General features: G+C 44.4%; 1 protein-coding gene across 1 annotated transcript; it reads right to left on the bottom strand.

Annotated features, from left to right (window-relative positions):
* Nucleotides 1-406: 406 nt before the first annotated feature.
* smarcc1b (SWI/SNF related BAF chromatin remodeling complex subunit C1b) lies at nucleotides 407-19,841 on the bottom strand (the record flags this gene model as incomplete). Its single annotated transcript, XM_080530552.1, has 28 exons — nucleotides 407-746; nucleotides 1,043-1,129; nucleotides 1,229-1,361; nucleotides 7,093-7,227; nucleotides 7,774-7,913; nucleotides 8,261-8,405; nucleotides 8,560-8,615; nucleotides 8,751-8,831; nucleotides 8,961-9,219; nucleotides 9,369-9,419; nucleotides 9,703-9,813; nucleotides 10,037-10,190; nucleotides 10,260-10,373; nucleotides 10,459-10,530; nucleotides 10,724-10,839; nucleotides 11,075-11,112; nucleotides 11,239-11,298; nucleotides 11,433-11,545; nucleotides 14,080-14,165; nucleotides 14,385-14,510; nucleotides 17,406-17,481; nucleotides 17,621-17,690; nucleotides 17,853-17,922; nucleotides 18,191-18,283; nucleotides 18,464-18,545; nucleotides 18,721-18,806; nucleotides 19,146-19,265; nucleotides 19,665-19,841. 28 exons carry the CDS (start codon nucleotides 19,839-19,841, stop codon nucleotides 658-660), a joined length of 2,940 nt encoding a protein of 979 aa, XP_080386678.1. The 3' UTR covers nucleotides 407-657.
* Nucleotides 19,842-20,303: the final 462 nt, after the last annotated feature.

Raw genomic sequence — 20,303 nt, 5'->3', positions numbered from 1 at the left:
CCGATTTCTACCTCCACCAGCCTCCACTGATGGAAGTGTATAGATTAGATTAGATTCACTTTATTGTCATTACATGGTACAAGATTTTTTTTTTTGACATTATATACAATGTGCAATTGTACAGGCTATGATACATATATGATAAATATGTTGTATATAGTGAAGTATACAAAAATACTTCATATAGTATACTTATATATATATATACACTCATATAGCATACTTCAGGAGAAGGGTATGACTGTGTAACTCTACATACACAGTAATACACAAACATCCCCCTACTCATCTACCAACAATGCACACTTCCCCATAGGAAGGGAAACATGGTAGAAAATGGACAGCTCATAAATCACAGAGGAAGTTTCATACAAAACAACTTTAATGCGCTGGTTTGACTGTGCAGTACAGACTTATTTTACAGACATCAGACATTCTGAACCAAAGACAGCATACAGTGTATGTGTGTGTGTGTGTGTGTGTGTTTAAAAGCATTAATAAATGACGTAGAAATTACAATAAACAGTCAAATATGAGGACCCATGAGATTTGAACAGGTACAGTGTGTGTGTGTGTGTATATTCTTTGAATACAGTTGTGTGTTGTGTTGTGTAATGGGAGTTGGGTGAGTTGTGTGTGTGTGTGTGTGTGTGTGTCTCATGTCTCGGCGCCTCGGCTGTGGACGGGCGTGGCAGGAGGACCTGGCTGGACCGGGGCTATCCCATCAGGCTGTGCAGAGGAGGGGTCTGAGTAAGGGAGAGGAGAAGAAGAAGACTTATATAAAATATCCCACTCATCATATCATACATACACTAGACTCTATTATTTAATACATAGAAAACAGTTAATCCAAAAACAGAATTGTGCTCCCTGCTGTTAGCTTGGGTGTAACTGCTGTGTGTAAATTCACTTTATGTAAAGACCTACAAATAAGACTCATATGTGATTTATATGTGTGTTAAGACTGGGGTGAAGTGAGGTTGGGGGTTAGGTTAAAGACAGGAGGGATAGGGGTTAGGATTCGAGGTTCTAAGGTACTTACACATGCCGTTAGGAGCTCCAGGGTGGCGGGGGGCCATGGTTGGAGCATTCCCCCCACTAGGCATCATCCGGTTGGGAATGGACTGGCCTACAGGGGGGGGGGGGGTGGTATGGTTAGTGTGATGACTACATCTGAACATACTCACTCTTTTACATCTTTAACTATAATGTAGGTGTGTACGCAGACCTGAGTGCTGTAGTGTGTATGGTGGCTGTCCCTGCTGCTCCCTCTGCTGGCGAACCTTAATCTCCACATTCTTCAGCTGCTCTGCATGGAAACTCTGCCTCTCTGACAACAGCTGCTGGCGCTGCTGCTCCAACTACACGCAGGCATGCACACAAGGACGAGAGAGAGAGATCAGATACATAGAAAACAATAGGAGTAATAAATAAAGGAACACTCATCTATGAAACCTCTGTTCTAGATGTACAAGATCACAAGACTAGATCACTAGAACAGGCAACCAAAAACGAGACTAGATCCCCCAGACTAGATCCCCCAGACATGATTCCCAGACTAGATCCCCCAGACCAGATTGAGTCAGCACCCCCCAAATGTAGAACCTTAGATGTCGTTAGATCCCACAAAAAAGGTGGTGGAATCGCCTCTTTCTTCCGAGACAGTTTTAACTGCAAACAGAAATCCTTCGGGGAATTGTTATCATTTGAATATCTTTCAGTTGTTTTTAAATGTTCCACTCGAATTCTTTTTATAATTTTATACAGACCACCCCAACACTCTACTAGCTTCTTTAATGAACTTACAGAGCTTCTCTCCATCATTACTACTGAATTTAATGGTCTGATCATTGCTGGTGATTTCAATATTCATGTAGATAACTCAGAGGACAACAAAGCCAAAGAACTCTCTGTTCTGTTAGATGTTTTTGAACTTCAACAACATGTGAACCTCCCTACTCATAATCGAGGTCACACTCTGGACCTTATCATCACCAAAGGCCTAGATATTTCAAATGTTGTTGTAACTGACATTGCCCTGTCTGACCACTGTTGCATATTCTTTGACGTATCTATCTTTCCTGTTATTCAAACTATGTCTAAAACTATTTCCAAACGATATATCAATGAAAAGACCAGTGCACTGTTCACACAGGCCTTTTCCCTAGCCCCCCCCCAAAACTTCTATTCCAACCTCAGTAAATGACCTTCTACACGACTTCAACTTAAAAATCACAAAAACCATTGATGATATTGCACCCATTAGATCCAAATGCATCTCTGGTAAGCAAAAAGCTCCCTGGAGAACTGCCCCATCCGTAAAGACCCAAAAAAGAGAATGTCGTAAAGCAGAGCGCAGATGGAGAAAAACAAACCTTCAAGTCCACTATGATATCTATAAAGAGAATCTTCAAAACTATAACTTAGAAATAAGAAGTGCCAGGCAATCATTTTTCTCTAAGATCATAAACAATAACATCAATAATAATGCCCCCATCCTTTTCAGAACTGTTGACAGACTAACAAATCCCCCAACACCCATTGCTCAGGAATTTCACTCAACTAGTAAATGCAATGAGCTTGCATCCTTTTTTAACAATAAAATAGAAACCATTAGACAAGGCATTAGGTCTTCTGTGTCAGGCATGAAAAACATGTCCCCATTAACAACCCCAAATAGGGCGGACATAACAACCATGTCACAATTTAACACCATTGATTACAAGACCCTAGATAAAATCATGTCACCTCTTAAACCATCCACCTGTGCCCTTGATGTCCTGCCAACAAGCTTTTTAAAAAACATATTTAGCTGCATGGCAGGCGAAGTAATACAAATAATTAACACCTCCCTTTCATCAGGAATCTTCCCTGAAGCCCTGAAAACTGCAGTTATTAAGCCTCTACTAAAAAAGAACGGCCTAGACCCATTTGTACTAAACAACTACAGACCCATATCAAACCTTCCCTGTACAGGAAAAATTATTGAAATGGTTGCCCACGAACAACTTAGCAATTATTTGACCCTAAATGATCTCTTTGATGACTTTCAATCAGGCTTTCGCCCCCTACATAGCACTGAAACGGCCCTTATTAAGGTCCTTAATGACATTCGCGTAAACACAGACTCCGGAAAAATCTCAGTTTTGATACTACTAGATCTTAGTGCTGCCTTTGACACTGTAGACCAGGGGTCGGGAACCTTTTTGACTGTGAGAGCCATAAAAGCCAAATATTTCTAAATGTATTTCATTGAGAGCCATATAGTATTTTTAACATATAATAAATTAAATATGTCTTACTTTTAATGCGATTTCTGGTGCTGCATGGTTTTGCTGATGTCCTTGTAGTCTGGTTCATACGTGGTGAGGTTGAGCTTCATGCAGGCGTTGAGGCTTCCATCAGTTAAACGTGAGCGTAGGTTGGTCTTAATGTTCCTCATATGCGAGAATGACTGCTCACATACATATGTAGAGCCAAACATGGTCAATACGGCAATACTAACACGCTGCATTGTGTGGTATGTCACAGGAAGCTCGTTCCAAGTTTTCAGAATCAGCTGGTCTTCAGGTTGAAGTTTTTTCATTTCTGTCCACTTGTGTTCCCTCGCCAGCTCTGCTCGCTGTCGCGCAAGACTTTCCAACTCTCCATTAAGTGTCTTGAACTTACTCATCCACATGTCTGATGCCTTCAGGTCAGCAACTTCCAGCTCAAAGTCTCCCATAGAGACCCCAGGGATGCATGTCAGGTCGATTTTGTCCAGTGCACACTCATGTGGATGAGTGATGAACTTGAAAAGACCAGTGCGCGCACGAAATTCTCCAAAACGTGCTTTGAATGACTGCAGGAGATTGGACGTAAAGCCAGCTAGCTGCTGGAGATCCAGATGTTGAGTGGAGTCACTTGCTAAGCATGCATCTCTAAATTGTTGCAGTGTTACAAAGTGCAGAAGACGACCTGTTTCAATGTCCCTGAGAAAGACTTCCAGCTTGCTTTCAAATGCAAACACTGCTTGTTGAAGGGATGAGATTGTATTTCCAATACCTTGCATTTTCACATTGAGCTGGTTCAGATGGCCTGTTATGTCCACGAGATAGTGAAACTGCAGGAGCCAGTCAGTGTTGTCTAGCTCAGGATGCTTGACGCCTTTCATTTGAAGAAAAGTCCGGATTTCACTCAGGCAAGCTGCAAAACGGCTGAGCACCTTTCCCCTTGACAACCAACGCACGTTGCTGTGTAAAAGCAGACTGGGATAATGATTCCCAACTTCTTCTAACAGAGCTTTAAACTGGCGATCATTTAAAGCTCGGGCAACAATGAAGTTGACCACTCGAATGACCAGCGACATCACCTCACCTAGCTCCTGGCCACACGTCTGAGAGCAAAGCGCCTCCTGGTGCAGGATGCAATGAAAACTTAGGATGGCTCTCTTTTCATGTTCACGGAGAAGCGCTACAAATCCTTTGTTCTTCCCCAACATACAGGGTGCACCATCAGTACAGACAGAAATAAGTTTATCCATCGGCAGTTTTTTTTTCTTTAGCAAACTCCATGAAAGACGTGAATAAATCCTCTCCTCTGGTTGTCCCTTTCATTGGCAAAACAGCCAAGCTTTCCTCACGCAGTGTGTCACCTGCAGCATACCTGGCAAATATACTGAACTGAGATAGATGGCTAACATCTGTTGACTCATCTAACGCGAGAGAAAAGTATGTCCCGGCGTTTATGTCCTTAATTTGTGTTTCCTCAACTTGATTTGCCATCATGATGCTACGATCGTGAACAGTTCTTGCTGACAGAGGCATGTCTTTTATTCGTTTGATTATCTTGTCTTTATTTGGGAAGTCATCAAACAGTTCATTGGCCACATCAAGCATGAATGTTTTGGCATACTCGCCATCTGTGAATGGTTTTCCATTCCTGACTATTGCCAAAGCACCCGCAAAGCTAGCGGAATTCCCGTCACCTTGCTTGGTCCACCCACGCAGTTGCTGTTGACTCGTCTGCACTCTCCGTTGTAGCTCCTCGCATGCCTTTTTCCTGCTGTCCCCCGCTGGATATTTCGATGCAAATGAAGCATGATGCGTATCGAAGTGCCGCTTTATATTTGACCGTTTCATCGATGCAATTTTATCATTGCATATTAGACATATCGCAGATCCTGCGATCTCCACAAATGCAAATTCCTCTGTCCACGCAGCCTGGAATGCACGGTAATCATCGTCTTTTTTTCTTTTTGCCATCTTTCTCGTTACAAGGGTTGAAGCGTATAAGCTAGTTCACTATCTGATCAAATTGTTTTTTATTTATTCACCTTTACAACGACCTCTGACACTCTCGCGAGACATTGGTTCCCGACCCGACCCACGGGTCACGGGTCATGGGTCCCGTGAAGAGTCCCGTGAAATTTAACTTCAAAACTAATTTCTGTTTACTTTAAAATGACACAGTATTATTACGCAATATCACAAGTATTTTAAAATCAGTTCCAAACTGAACTTTTTTTTTTCAACTTTTTTTTTTTTTTTTTAATTTTCAACCCAATTGTCTGGGAGCCATATGCCGTCACCGGAAGAGCCATATATGGCTCGCGAGCCATAGGTTCCCGACCGCTGCTGTAGACCATGACATTCTAATAGATATACTAAAAACCTGGGTAGGACTTTCGGGCACTGCCCTGAACTGGTTTAGATCCTACCTACAGGACAGAAGCTACTATGTCTCCATTGGCAACTTTGAATCTGACCAAATTAAAATGACATGTGGGGTTCCCCAAGGGTCAATCCTTGGCCCCCTTCTATTCAATCTCTACATGCTTCCATTGGGACACATCATAAAAAAGAACAAAATTGCCTACCACAACTATGCGGATGACACTCAAATCTACATAGCCCTCTCACCGAACGACTATAGTCCCATTGACAATCTCTGTAATTGCATTGAGCAAATAAATGCCCGGATGACACAAAACTTCCTCCAACTAAACAAGGACAAAACAGAGATAATTGTATTCGGTGCACCTGACAAAAGATCGAAAGTCAGTGCAAAACTTGATTCTCTCTCTCTTCACACTAAAAAACAGGTCAGAAATCTTGGTGTAATTCTAGACTCCGATCTAAACTTCAACAGCCACATAAACTCGATAACTAAATCAGCCTACTATCACCTGAAAAACATAACAAGAATGAGAGGTTTCATGTCCAAGCAAGACCTTGAAAAACTCATCCATGCATTTGTTTCGAGTAGACTTGATTATTGTAATGGTCTACTAACAGGCCTATCTAAAGCAGCTGTTCGTAAATTGCAGCTCATCCAAAACGTCGCTGCTAGGGTCCTAACAAAAACAATGAAATTTGAACACATTACACCAATCCTGAGATCCCTGCACTGGCTACCAGTCTCTCAGAGAATTTAATTCAAAATCCTCCTAATTACATACAAATCACAAAATGGTCTTGGACCAAAATACATATCAGATCTCCTCCCACCCTATATTCCCGCAAGGTCCCTAAGGTCAGCTGAGACAAAACAGCTAATAATTCCAAGAGTAAAAACAAAACACGGTGCAGCAGCTTTCAGTCACGCTGCTGCATGCTCCTGGAACAAACTCCCTGAAGAAATCAAACAGGCCCAAACCCTTAAAATATTTAAATCTAAGCTAAAAACCTTCATGTTTTGCACCAGTTATGATTAAACACAAACACTTCTATCAATGTCTTTTTTCCATTAACTATTGTCTTTTTAAATGTTTTATCTATTTACTTCTTATATTTGCTTTTATTCATTGTAATTTGTATTTTCCTATGCTCCTCTTGCTGTATATTTTAATAATGCATGTAAAGCACTTTGAATTGCCCTGTTGTATGAAATGTGCTATACAAATAAACTTGCCTTGCCTTGCCTTGCCAGATCCCTCAGACTAGATCCCTCAGACTTGATCCCACGGACTAGATCCCTCAGACTAGATCAAGTCAAAGTCAAAGTCAAAAGTCACTTTATTGTCCCATCACTGGGAAATTAGATCCATCATACTAGATCCCTCAGACTAGATCCCTGAGACTAGATCCCTCAGATTAGATCTCCCAGACTCACAGCCTCCTTCTCCCGGTCCATGATGGTCTCCAGCTCCTCAAAGTGTCTCAGTTTGATCTCCAGCTTCTTCATCTGGGTGTCCACCAGCAGAGCCACCAGGGACTTGATCTTTCTCTCCTCCACGGCCGCCAGGTGCTGTGTGTGTGTGTGGGGGGGGAGTTATGTTATAATAATAACATAATTGACCATTTAGCGAGACGCTTTTAATCCAAAGTGATTTACAATTAGAAGTTACAGGGACAGTAACCCTAACCCTATTTTAGGGCTACGTGCCTTACTCAAGGGCACAGTAGTGGTGGTGTTCCAGGCGGGATTCAAACTCATAACCTTCCAATCACCAATCCAACTCACTATCCCCTAGACCACTACTATCCCAAGTTATGTTGTTTTAGGGCCGGTTTCCCAGACATACAAGACGATTAATCCTAGACTAAAAGACATGTTCAATGGAGATTGTCCATTGGAAGTGTGATTTAGTATCCAGGAATAGGCTTTTCATCTATGTCCAGGAAAACCGCCTCGTAGAGCTTTCAATTGGTGACAGTTGGTGATTGAAACAACGGCAACAGAAACAATCTAAGTGCCTGTAATAGTCCACAAGTGAATCATTGTGAATACACAACCAGTTTTATCTACATTTCTGTGATAGGTCCGTTTGAGGGTTCCGTGGGCGGAGCTTACCTTGGCCTTGGTGGCGGCAGAAGCGAGGGCAGCTGCTGCTGCCATGGCAACGTTCACTGGCAACTCCAGCTCCACTTCTGTCCTCCCCTCATCCCCCTCTCCATCCCTCTGCCCTGCACTGTCCTCATCCTCCCCCCTGCCTGAAAGAGTGGGAAAAAGAATCAATGGTCTCTTGATTGTGTAGACCAGTGTTTCCCAACCCTCTCCTCGGGGCACCCCAGCCGCTCCACATATTTGATCTGTTCCACCACCAGCACACCTGATTCAACTAATCAAGTACAAACCATAATTGCTTTGTACTTGATTAGTTGAATCACGTGTGCTGGTGGTGGAACAGATCAAATATGTGGTGCGGCTGGGGCGCCCCGAGGAGAGGGTTGAGAACCACTGGTGTAGACGACACACTTTCCCTCACACACACACACACACACACACGCATGCACACACACACACACGCACACACACACACACACACACACACACACACCTGTCTTATTGTCCTCTCCCCTCTCTCCATCTCTCTCTTCTGTAACTGTCATTTCAGCATTCTCTCTCTTCACCAGTGCTCCCTCCACTGTTCTCTCTCCTCCACTGGGTTCTGAAACCTTCTGTCCATCTGCTCTCGCCTCAGCCTGAAATGTGCACACACACGCACACACGCACACACACACACACACACACACACACACACACACACACACAGGAAAAAATAACAGTCAGTAAAAAAGAAGACACCCAGACTAATCTGACTAACTCCGATAGAAATCAAGGGCAGTATCACCTCACCTGCAAAGGCTGGAGGTCGCTGGAGTTTGACTCCATTTTCTCAGAAACTATCGCTTCTGCAGGGGAGAAGATGAGATGGAGGAAAGAAGAGGGTTATGGATCTGTTGAGTACACTCACACACACACACACACACACACACACACACGTTGTGAGGAGGTTAATGGAGTTCTGATGTGTGTGTGTGTTATACCTGTCTTGTCAGGCTGGTCAGAGCCAGGGCCAGCCTCTAGAACCTTCTCAGTGGCCTCCTCGTGCACACGAGAAAACTCCTCTACAGAGAGAGAGAGGGGAGGAAGTTAATCCAAATGCATACACACCCTCATAGACACCTTGCTCTCACACACACACACACACACACACACACGCACACACGCACACACACACATGCACACACACTGACCCAGGGCAGCCCTGGCGGCGGCGGAGGCGACTCGCGGGTCAACCACGGAGGCCAGGAACGCCACGGTACTCATCACGGGGTTCTCTGATTGGCTAAAGGGCACGGGTTGGAAGGCCAGGGGGCCCAGCGAGGAGGAGGAGTCCTCCAGGTAAGGGTCCTCGATGGGCAGGCGGAGGAAGTGGAGGATACACTCGTCCTGGGTACGAGAGCCCACGTGCTCCGATACCTTGTTCCAGTCATCTCTATACACCTCCAACGCCTAGAGGGAGAGGGAGAGGGAGGGATGGATGGAGAGAGGGAGGGATGGAGAGAGAGAGAGAGAGAGAGAGAGAGAGAGTGACTAGTCCTTGGTCTGAGATCAGAGCCGTCTGCTGGAGGGAACAAGCGTGTTGAAGCTGATTGGCTCACCTCAAGCAGCAGGAGTGTCTCTTGCTCCGTCCACTCCCTCCCTGCCTTACTCTGAGAGAGAGAGAGAGAGAGAGAGAGAGAGAGAGAGAGAGAGAGAGAGAGAGAGAGAGAGAGAGAGAGAGAGAGAGAGGCCGGAGGAAAGCAAGACAGAGAGAAACAAACAAAGAAACACACGGTAAGTGTCGTTGGCATGTGTAATTCTGTGTGGTTTCAGGATCATTGACAGCCACAGAAACAGATAGAATTACAAATCTTCATGTTGTGTGTGTATGTGTGTGTGCTTCCTGGCATAGATGTATGAGTGTGTGTGTGTGTGTGTGTGTGTGTGTGTCACCTTGGGGTGTTTCCTGGCGTAGATGTCATTGCGGAGGCCAAAGCTGGGAGTTTCAGACGGCTTCTCTCTGCTTTTCTCTGGGAAGAACAACATCTGTTGGGAGCCAGACACCTAGAGAGAGAGGGAGAGAGAGTGAGAGAGGGAGGAAGAGAGTGAGAGAAAGAGGGAGAGACAGAGAGAAAGAGAGAGGACAGAGAGAGGGTGAGAGAGAGAGTGAGAGAGAAAAGAGAGGAATAGATACAGTATGTACATTTCTAAACATCCAGACTTCCACAGTTTTTAGGGGATCCAAAACAGTAAGGGGGTACAGGTGTTGAGCGTGCGTGTGTGTTACCTGTAGAGGCCTGTGTTGCAGGGGGGCCAGCCCAGAGGGGGTGTCAGCCAGGACGTTGAAGTGAGGGGTGGGGGGAGGGCCCATGGGGAGGGGTTTGCTCTCTGCGTCCACCTGGTAGTTCACCAAACCCCACTGCTCCAGTAACGCATGGACCCTACACACAGAGACAGGGGTTACACACACACACACACACACACACACACACAAACAAACACAAACACACCTCATGACCGCGCAGACATCTCCAGTCAGGTTGCGTCTGCACGAGGTGGAGCTGAGGTACTCCTGGGGGTTCAGCCGGTACGAGTCTATCATGAAGTTACGATACGCCAGGTATCTGCAACACACACACACACAGTTAAACAGTGCAGAATCAGGTCTTCTGTGGAGAGTGTGTATGTGTTGGTAATGTCAGTACTCACATCTCTGCAGATTTGGACTTGTTCTTTCCGTTGAAGAATTCAGGCAGCGCTCGTTTCTCTATCTGATGAATACTGGAACACACGCACACGTACACACGCACGCGCACACGCACACACACACGCACACACACAGTTCAATTTCTAAAAATAGATGAATCCAAATGTTATGTAAACAGTCTGCTGATGAAGTCTGGACTGGGCTCAATGGACACAAGGGAGAAAGCAAACAAGGAAGCGTGTGTGGTGTGTGTGTGTGTGTGTGTACCTGTTGTAGTTGAACCAGGAACCGTAGCTGGGTACGATGATGTGGTGGGTCTGTTCCGTGATGTTGTCTTCTCCATCAGAGAGACGCCCCCCCTCTCCTCTCCCCTCATCCTCTTCCTACACACACACATATACACACACACACACACACACACAAACACACAGTCATAGTTCACAGGTCAATGCCCCAGACTCGATTCCTGCTTTTTCTCAAACACACATAAACACACATAAACACACACACACACACACACACACACACACACACACAAACACACACAAACACACACACATACCACACGCCCACACACACACAGGACAGCTAGGGTGAATCTCAGGATGTTATTGTTACCCTTCCTCCAGGAAACAGGGAATCATCCTCCAGTTCATCTGCAGGAGGGAGAAAAGAGAGGGATGAGAGGCGAACAAGTGACAGAGAAACACACACACACACACACACACACACACACAAACACACACACGGTTGGGAGGACACACACATGCGGACACACTCACCTAGGTCAGCCATGGTCCCTCCTTTCACTGGAGTGTTCTCACTGTCCTTCTTCAAGTTTACTGCAGAGAGAGAGAGAGAGAGAGATCATGTCAGAGAAAACTGTGTGTGTGTGTGTGTGTGTGTGTGTGTGTGTGTGTGTGAGTGTGAGAGTGTGTGTGTGTGTGTGTGTGAGTGTGTGTGTGTGTGTGCATACCGTTCTTTGGCAGTATCACCTCCTCCATGTTGGGTACGGGGGTCGGGTCCTCCATGTCCTTCGTCATGTCTTCCTCTGGCTCCTCCTCCTGGTGGCCACGCCTCTTGGAGCCACTGATGACACAGGCAGTGACAGTAACCGTCGGTTACCACCCTATGTCCCATTTAACTCATTCAATGCCGAGTATATTGAATAAAGTCGGCCAAAACTTCAACATGTTAGAGTGCTGAGGGGGACTTTATTTATCAAAAATGCATAAATGAAGCTTCATGTTGTAGCCAATCAAAGTATTGTTGCTAGGTAAACACCACATAAAACTCGGCACTCTAGGCGGGGAGTGTTCCGGAACTCTTTGGCAGTTGGTGGGTTAACTGGCCGTTCATCCCTCTTGGTGCCATCCTGATTTCAGCTCCAATGCTAGCAGTTATGTTTAGTTGGCCTAGTTGAAAATTCAGCAAGGTGCCATTGGTCAATAAAGCCCAGAGGTTCATTCCATGTTGATGGTGATTGTTGGTGAATATGACCTGCATCTCCTGTATGTGCGCTCGGTGTGTAAACGGTTCCTTTCGTGGTAGCTTGGCGTCATCGGGTGAATATGTTTCCTCATTTGTGCAATCGATTTGCTTCGTTCTTAGTGATGAAACCATTTATTTTCTACAAAATGACAACGCAGGGATAACGATTGTATCTGTTTCTAACGACAGAAACCATTTTAGTAATAAAACCGGACATGGCGGTGGGGTTCTTGGCTTGTTGATTAGGACATTGAGTGACCACAGAAGAAGAAGAAGAAGCATGGCTCCCTTTGGATTGTGGGGTGTCCCCTGAGATCAGAAATCTGTGGCTACAACCAGAAATTAACGCACGCACGCCTGGGTTTCCGTTAACCGGCAATTACCGGTCTTTGTCCGGTAAAATTAGGTGAAGTCCGACAAATTGAAAAGTCGTCGGACATATTGTCCGGTGAAAATAATTCCCTTTGAATACAATTCGCTAAAGCTGGCTGGATGCGTTCGTAAACACGCTCTGGAAATCCGATCAGCACTCGCGGAACGCCTCTCGTCCAATCGAACGACTCGGTCGCTCTGTGACATCGAAGCCAGCGTGCGCTCCGGCGCTCTCAGAGCGTGTTTACGAACGCACCCCTAGAAGTTTCCAGCCAGCTAGCTGAAGCTGCTACACACACCAGAGCCATGGCGACCGAACGGCAAGTTAAACAACATACTATAAAAGTGACATTGTTTTACTCATTACTCATACGTTTGTTGTCATTCGGCGGTGCTAATAGTCGCTTTCTTTTTAAATTTATTTAATTTATTTTATTTTAGCAGTTTCCCCGAAAGTTAAGTGTTTGTTTTTATATCACTATTTGCACTTCTGGTTAGATGCTAAACTGCATTTTGTTGTCTGGTACTTGTACTCTGCAATGACAATAAAGTTGAATCTCACCTAATCTAATCTAATCTAATCTAAATTAATCTAAGATAATCCCATCACTATTACTCCCTATTTTCATCAGTGTTTCAATCCTTGAATCTGTGATGGAAATCAAGCAAAGTCACTTCAAGTCTCCCCACCACTGACAGCGCTGGGTGTGCCTTTCCTTACACTCTCGGTTATTCCCTGTGGATTTAAAAAACGGTGTTTTGGTTTCTATAATGTGGTCTATTCTCAGTGTTGACGAGCAGCTCAGGGGGCTTTGAGATGGCTAACAGCTAATTAAAGGAGTAATTCCACTCAAAAGGGTAGAAGTAAGCTGACTGTCTGTCTGTCTGTCTGTCTGTCTGTCTGTCTGTCTGTCTGTCTGTCTGTCTCTCTGTCAGTGTGCTGGACTACCTATGACTTCCATGGTACCTGGGAACGCGTTGTCGGAGAGAAACGCCCTCTGTACAAAGGACCTACTGACCAAAATCCCTGTTCCCCGTAGCCTACATGCTTGCACTGTTACTGTTCAATAAAATGTTATACATCTAGACATTGTGGTATTTCTTTATATACGTATCCCAGACTGCCTATCAATTGTTTCTCAATAAACAGTTATGTTCTTCCCATTGTCATACTCCCGAGCTAAACGAAATGCCTTCCCAACCAGCGAGACTTATAGAAATGACGTTGTTTTATTGATTTAAAAAAAAAAAAAGGGTAAAACTGTAAAGAGAAAATAGAAAACTCACATTAATCCCAAACAATTTAACAAACTTCAGTTAACGTAATGTGGAGTCCGTTCATTGATCGATGCTGTCTGTTCAGTTCCCAGTGAGGCGCCCGTTCAGCGCTGGACCCGTTCAGCGCTGGATTTGACGCATGGCATAGCGCGCATGCGTCAAATCATGTTATATTATTATATATTATATAGCTCGCATCTAATCGTATCGGATGAGAAATAGACATTAAATGGCATATATAGGCCGCTACACAACAGTAATCACCGCGACAAACAGCTATATTAGATTTGGATAAAAAAAAAAAAATGATTTAGATTTTTCTTTTTTTATTATATTTTAATATGATGACCGGAATATATCACGTTTGTCCGGTAAATCGAATTCTTCCCGGACACGATGTCCGACGGCAAATTTTTCTAACGGAAACCCTGACGCACGCACACACACACACACACACACACACACACACACAGAGATCCTACCCTTTCTTTCCTCCTTTCCTTCTGCCTTCGGAGGAGGGAGGAGAGGGGGAGCGTCTTCTCTTCTTCACAGGGGTTGGCTTGCGGTCCTGAAGGTGAGGAGAAAGGGAAGAGTGATCAGATGGAGAGAAAAGAAGGAAGAAAATGAGACAAAGCAATACAGCAACACACACAGGGGCAATGGGAACACATTACAAATTGCAAAGTTCACACAAGGCAGCTATATGTACTCACTATGCCTCATTCCAAACAGTACGGAAGTATGTGATTCTGAACACAGACACAGACACAGACACACACACACATACCTGGTCTTCTCTGAGGTGGCCGTGCCGGCGGATGATGAGTGGAGTGAGCCTTTCGTCTACTTGGTAGTCTTCCTCGTTCATCCACTCATTAAACACTTCTGTGTCCAACACCCAGCGGGCATGCACCTGGAAACACACACACACACACACACAGACATTGACAAAATAAAGGTATGACCAAAGGGTACATACATACAGTAGTATACATGTTACGGTACATGTGGGAATACGGTACATGTGGGAAAACTAGGGTTAGGGTTAGGTGCTAGGGTGACTTAGTACATGCTGGCATGTCTAACCCTAACCCTAACCCTAGTTTTCCCACATGTACCGTATTCCCACATGTACCGTAACATACATATGTGTGTGTGTCCTAGGGGTGCAACGGTTCAGTTGGCCCACGGTTCGGTATGAACTATGGACCTATTTTAGTGCCATCAGAAATTGAATTGTATTTGACAGATTTAATTGAATATGAGCACAAATTGAATTGTATTTCACAGATCTGAATTGTATTTGACAGATTGAATTGAATCTGAGCACAAACTGAATTGTATTCGACAGATTGAATTGTATTCAATTCAGTTTTCATTATTTTCATTCAGTTTTCAAATTCAGTTTCTCTAAATACAATTCGGTTTTTCTCCAAATACAATTCAGTTTTACTCAAAATACAATTCAGTTCTCAAAATACAATTCAGTTTTTCTCAAAATACGAGTTCAGTTTTAGAGGCACTCATCCGGGGACTCTGGGCTAGGTAGAATAATAGAGCACCGATTCTAATCCCTCCCATCCGAATTCATAAGAGCAACGCATCCGGGTACTTTGCTCTCCCGTCATGTCCACGCCCCTTTTTGGGTGATAGAAGTGTAGAAGTTTGATTGGCGGTCAATGGACATTTCTGGTCTTTGCTACTTTAATCCGATAAAATAAGGAAACCGTAGTGCTTTTTAGATATTAGGAGCCCAAATCCGATGGCCAGTTAGGCAAACTATTATATAGTGTCGTTGCCGATCAATGATCGGCGTCGTTATATAGAGAAAATTAATTAAATAGGGGTTGATTCATCAGAGCAGTCATACGTCATCTCCCTGTCATCAGGGATGTGTAGTTCTTCATTTGATTTACCGTGTAAATCCCCAGATGAGAGTGTTACATTCGTTTTCTTAAGATAGGATAATAAATAAATCTGTTCAATGGGCATTTGCCAAAGTAGGGTTAGGGTGATTACTGTTAATCAATATTTTGCCTGTATGGTGTATATGAAGATGTTATAGCTAGCTAGCTAGGATTTATCATGAAAATAATGAACAGCAAGCTAGATCCAAAACTAGGGCCGGTGGAGGAGGGCAAGTGTCACATTGGACAGACTACCAAACAGAAAAATAAAGTATCTTAACTCAGGGCTCTCAAGTCTCACACGCATTTCAACCCGTTCACACGCCGCGTGTGTCTTACGCCCAATGCGTGAGACTTGAGATCCCTGATCTTAACGACAGCAAAAGTGATGGATGTCAGAAATACATTACCTGGAGAGTCAATAAGGTACTTTTATATGACAGGATATGGGTTAGGGTTATATGACACCTGTAGCGAGATCATTTATTGAATAGAACAATCAAACTTGGCGACGTACAAAAATAATCCATAAGCGATCAAAACCAGAAAAATAACAAACAATGCGTAGCCTATAGAATATGCGTATAATGCGGTCAACAAAAATACATCGCTCCCCTCTCTCTCCACTATCGCCATGCAAGATGCGCAGGTGCTTAAATTACCTTGCAATATCACCCCCCATAACCATATGACTTCTCAATACGGTGATCAAGGCAATAAACAAACAATCAAAGTAAACTCACAATAAACCCATTAGCCTGTTATACTAAATACCCCCCTACAACACCTCAGGCAGACTGAAAGGACACACATTGCCTATTTCATTACTTTTCTCCATATAACGACGTCGGATGGGAGGGATGGGAGTTAGAATCGGTGCTCTATTATTCTACCTAGCCCAGAGTCCCCGGATGAGTGCCTCTAAAACTGAACTCGTATTTTGAGAAAAACTGAATTGTATTTTGAGAAAAACTGAATTGTATTTAGAGAACTGAATTGTATTTGGAGAAAAACCGAATTGTATTTAGAGAAACTGAATTTGAAAACTGAATGAAAATAATGAAAACTGAATTGAATACAATTCAATCTGTCGAATACAATTCAGTTTGTGCTCAGATTCAATTCAATCTGTCAAATACAATTCAGATCTGTCAAATACAATTCAATTTGTGCTCATATTCAATTCAATCTGTCAAATACAATTCAATTTCTGCTGGCACTAAAATAGCTCCATAATGAACCTCGATTTTTGGGTCAGTTTCGGTATGTGTTTTGTGCGTAAGGAGAAAGAAAATGCTACTATTTATTTACAAACTGTTACTTTACTTTATTTTTCTTATACTTACAGAACTTTAACATTCAGACACATTACAGAATATGACTGGTATATTGTATAATATAAAACATATTAATATATTTTAACAAAAAACACTTTCAAATGTAAAAGTGCCTCTTAGCCTTGACTACTGGTATAGGAGAGGAGGAAATAAAAGTAAAAGTGCACTTTAGCCATGACAGCTGGTAGCTCATATATGCATTATGCGCATATTATGCACATATACGACACGCATGAAGCAATGTTTGCAGTAACGTTTCTGTTCACTGTCTTCGTTCCCTCATCATTGTATTCAATGCCAAAACTAAAATGAATGACCCCACAACGCAGATTTGTAGCAATCCGGGGCTTCCTCAAACTGTTGCCATGTTCTTAACTCCGCTCGCCATGAACAAACATTTGAACAAGAAGTAACTGCTTTCCAGGCAAATTCGACCTCCGACTTTCAATGGAACATAGCATAAACCGAAAAACCGACATACGGTTCAATATAAAACAGAGAACCGTTGCACCCCTAGTGTGTACATATATAAATTAGTGTGTGTGTGTGTGTGTGTTACCTCACCTTCCAGGGTCTGTCTGAGTGTGGTTGTTCCTCCACCTCCCCCTCCACGTCACTAGCAGAGATCCAGCTGTCGTAGCTACAGAGGGAGGCATGTTATCACAGATATACAGTGTAGATAAGGCGACTGTGTGTGTGTATGTATGTATGTGTGTGTGTGTGTGTATATGTATGTATGTATGTATGTATGTGTGTGTGTGTGCGTGTATGTGTGCTACCTGTCAGGATGCTTCCCCCAGTGCACCAGGACATGCTTGTCTTTCCGCATGACAGGACGCAGCCACTCATCTGGAACAGAAGACACACACACACACACGCACGCACGCACACACACAATCAAAACTATGAACACACACAAGTCAAAACTGTTCACACAAACTATGAACACAAATACATGCAATGCTAAACATAACACTGTAAACACACATACACACACACACACACACTGACCGTCGTCCGTGGTGGCAGGTGAGGGGTAGACGTGGTGCGTGGCCTGGGTTCTGTCCTCAGTCACCGATCCCTAAGAGACACAACTACATTACCCAGCAGCCCTTTCACCCAGTGTGCACATAGACTAGTAGAGTCGTAGTAGAGTGTGTATTTGTATAGCGCTTTTTACATAGTCAAGAACAATACTAAACAAAATAATAAATACAATACAAACAATATGACCTAACACCGAAATAACAGACCCCAAAAAAGCAGAAAAACATAGCACATATCACCTCCCTCTGTCCAATATCATCCTCTCCTCATCCCCTTCCCCCTCTCCTCCTGTAACAGGTCACCTGGTGTTTGTTGATGATGTCACAGAGTCTGCCGGCCAGTTTCTGCTCTATCTCAGGGTCCAGATACACCACAGACCGCGTCAGACAGTTATTCTACACACGCAGACACACACACACACACACACACACACACACACACACACACACACTCACGTCAGTGTGTCTCAAAAGCATGTGCAGTCCAGTCTAGGTATGGACCAAAAGCAGTTTGTGTGTGTATGGTCATGTTGGAGTTGTGTGTGTGTGAGTGTGGTTCATGTTGCGGTCAGGCACCTGGACCAGAGTCTTCTCCAGGGTGACGAACATCTCTATGTTGCGGTCGGTTCTCGAGGGGTTCTGCAGGTCAAACCTACGCCTGGGGGAGACGATGATTATCGTCATCATCATCAGTGACACAATGCTTTGCGTATAACGACTGCAACCCAGTACTCCATATCAACCTCTAGATAGCCAGCCCCCACCCCCCCCCCCCCCCCCCCCATCAGCCCAGCCCCCCAACACACCCTTCACTCACCCCCCCCCCCACTCACCATCCCTGCTCCGTCTTGAACTTGTGAGCAGAACCAAGGATGTGACAGAGCCCGCCCCCAGGCCGCAGGTCCAGGAAGCAGTGAGTCTGAGGATTGAACACACACACACACACACACAGGACATGTCTACTTACTGATCTTAAAAATACAAATAAACTAAATAGCCTGATTGAGACATCATTAGCATTCATATGGTAATATGTGTAAGACCATCTTGTTGTCATGGCAGAGATGTGTGTGAGACAGAGAGAGATGAAGAGAGAGTGAGTGAATGTGTGTGTATGAGAGTGTGTGTGTGTGTGTGTGAGAGAGAGAGAGAGAGAGAGAGAGAGAGAGAGAGAGAGAGAGAGAGAGAGAGAGAGAGAGAGAGAGAGAGAGAGTGAATGTGTGTGTGCGTGTGTGAGAGAGAGAGAGTGAGGACTCACAGGTAGTTTGATCATTGAGGGTTTTTTAGCCCGTCTACCGAACGTCTCCTCCTGAAACTGAAGCAGCTGCAGGGTGAGGGCAGCCAAAGCCTGGCAGGAGGGAGGGTCTACCTGCACGTACTACACACACACACACACACACACACACACACACACACACACACACACACACACACAGTAAGACTAAGTATTGGGATAGAGAGGGCTTTCTTGGATGACTTGCTACATGCACTCTGACTCTTGGTTTTCAATCTCGGTGTTATGCATCCTTCACAATACATGGGATCACAATAATGTGACCTCTCTCTCTGCATCTCAAGAAGTCTAAGTTGAATGTATAGCTAGGAGGCCTGCATGATGTGTCAACGACTTTCAAGATGAGCTAATCGTGTTTATAAAGCGAGGTTACTATAAAGCGAGGTTGTGATATACTACCTGGTTAGCTAGCTGGCTTTGTTTACCAACCAGACCCAGTGTGTTGACAGAGGTTAGCCGTTAGCTTAGTCACAGTTTGCGCACCTTTTTGTAGTGCTTCGCGATCCACTGACGCACCGTCTCCAGTTGAGCTACAGTATCGGGGCTTTCCCAGTAGCTTGCGGACGGATAACCGTCTTTTTTCCGGTGCCCCGAGGTACCACTGACCGGCTGGCTGGGTCCGGGAACACCGGGGTTCGTTGCCCCCGACATTGTCGCCATGATAATGAATAACGGCTGAGCGAGCGAGCGAACGAGCAACAGACGGGAGACCGACCCGCCTACGCACGCACTCACGGAGCATCTTCCCGTAACATCCCTCTCGCGATATCTTCTTCTCCTGTTGTCCTCTCGCGATATGATGAGTAAAAAGACTCCCCTCATGCAAATCTTCCATGTGACACATTTGGACCAATCGCCCGGCTGGGCCGTAGTATATAAATAGTCCGGCTGCGATATTTCCATCTCTTCATTTCCAACTCCAAAGATGAATACGGCAGCAGCAGCAGCAATAGCAATGGTACGTAGCACAATATAGCTGTCATATTGTTTCTGTGTCAATTAATTGGACTGTCCCCAAGCGAAACGTTGCGAAGTAGTGTGTAGTCAAATCTTGAGAAGCATTTTCGTGTTTTGGGTAGGCTGTAAGTAAGAGTAGCCTGTTGTCTGAAGTGTGTATGCCTC

The sequence above is a fragment of the Nansenia antarctica genome, assembly GCF_963989245.1.
Source record: "Nansenia antarctica genome assembly, chromosome: 5".
In the NCBI taxonomy this organism is placed as follows: domain Eukaryota; kingdom Metazoa; phylum Chordata; class Actinopteri; order Argentiniformes; family Microstomatidae; genus Nansenia; species Nansenia antarctica.
This window is presented reverse-complemented; position numbering and strand designations above follow the sequence as displayed.